The following is a 1,549-nucleotide window of genomic DNA, read 5'->3' as shown; positions in this document are numbered from 1 at the left end:
CTGGTAGGGCTGTGCGGCTGACTTGGGGTCAATCCGTCTTCAGACTCCAGTGTGTGGGAAGATCTTTGCCAGCATGAGAGCGTCGATGTCGGGTCTCAAGGGGAGCTGGGAGGGAACCGGTGTGGAGATAGTGTCAGTGATAATGTAAGGCTCTGTAGCTTCCACTTAGGGCTGGTTACTATCTCACCAGGTGACATCTCAAGACCGTGTACGGTACACTTTCGAGGCGGTCCGGGAATTCAATGATCGTCATGGCATCATACAGAGGAGGTCAAACAGCGCAAGGCTCCATGACGAATGCATCAGGCCGATGCTAGTAGCTGGCCGCCCTCCGCTTGGGGGCACCACAGGGCGGACCCAACTCACACACTTCCACAATAGTTGTAGTAGTACCCAGCTCCGAGGTGGACGACAGTCTGAAGTGATCAGGTTCGGTCCCTCCGAGACGGGAGTCTACAGATCAACACCCTCCCTGTTCTAGGGCTTACTATGGTGTAGCTGCTTTCAAGGTAGTTGGTCAGTACCCCTCAGCTTGAGCCTCGTGAGTTGATGTCTCGCAGCTGGACCCTGGCCCTTATGATGATAAGAGGGCCTGGAGATCAGTGGGTGAGGACCTCAGACCTGATGATCGCCTATCAACGATGACAAGTACAGACCGAAGGGCTACTTGGGATACTGTCACGCTGCCCAGGAGGGCCCAACGGCAATATGAGGTAGAGGTTGGGCTTTCATCTATGTCTTTAGAGCCTGTGATGGCCACTGTAGCGTAGTAGGCCTGCGACGAACTCGAGGTGTTGTTTGAAGGTGGAGGAGTGCTCTCAGGATCGTTGCCGCGACCATATCTGCGGCCGGGCCGCGTTCCTGGGCCCATACGGAGCTTCCTCGTCCGACTCTTGCTCTCGAGAGGACTCTCCTGCCCGTCGTGGTCCTCACGGCCCTCGACTCTGCAATGGCCAGGTGAGGATCTCGGAGCTAAGGTATGGTGATGAAGAGGTCTGTAGGTCCGTCCTCAGCCTCTGGCACTGGCCATCTCCCAGATAGATACCCTGCCAGCAGAGGCTACCATAAGGTACAGTGAGTGGCTCTTTCGGAGCGATAGTAGGATGGTTGTTCAGGCAACAGGAACGGCAGTATGATAGGGAGTTGAGGCATGCAGGGCTAGGACCAGGCTTCAAGCCATATATGCCCAAGGCCATGGGACCTCCTACTAAGTACCATAACATGGCAACACGAGAGTAAGGATGAAGGAGGGTTGCTGCTGTTGTCATCGAGGACAACCTTCTCCTCAGTCTTGGGGTTGATACTATCATACATGATAATCCGCCTGTAGAGGATGATCCAGCTAGTGAGTCGGAGCCTTTCAGGACCTTTGCTAGGCCCTTGGATGCCAGCGGTAAGCTGCCTTGTAGTAGTTTGTATCATACCACTCCATCCTCAACAGATATGGACCGTCGTATCCCCGTGGGCCCTCTACCTTGTTGTCAGACGCTTCAACGTCGTGCTGTTCGTAGTAGTAGTAGCAGTACCATGCTGTCGTGTGTGAAGTAAA

The 1,549-nt window shown here is 54.5% G+C and overlaps 1 protein-coding gene across 1 annotated transcript; it reads left to right on the top strand.

The window, feature by feature from the left end:
• Positions 1 to 560: 560 nt before the first annotated feature.
• Positions 561 to 1,235, top strand: Pmar_PMAR018441 (hypothetical protein; the record flags this gene model as incomplete). Its single annotated transcript, XM_002766194.1, has 4 exons — positions 561 to 713; positions 805 to 957; positions 1,002 to 1,069; positions 1,116 to 1,235. Coding segments are annotated over 4 exons (494 nt in total), but the record flags the coding sequence as incomplete, so codon positions are not given.
• Positions 1,236 to 1,549: the final 314 nt, after the last annotated feature.

The sequence above is a fragment of the Perkinsus marinus genome, assembly GCF_000006405.1.
Source record: "Perkinsus marinus ATCC 50983 genomic scaffold scf_1104296973382, whole genome shotgun sequence".
Lineage (NCBI taxonomy): Eukaryota > Perkinsozoa > Perkinsida > Perkinsidae > Perkinsus > Perkinsus marinus.
Note: the sequence above shows the minus strand (reverse complement) of the source record. Positions and strands in the feature narration are given on the sequence as shown.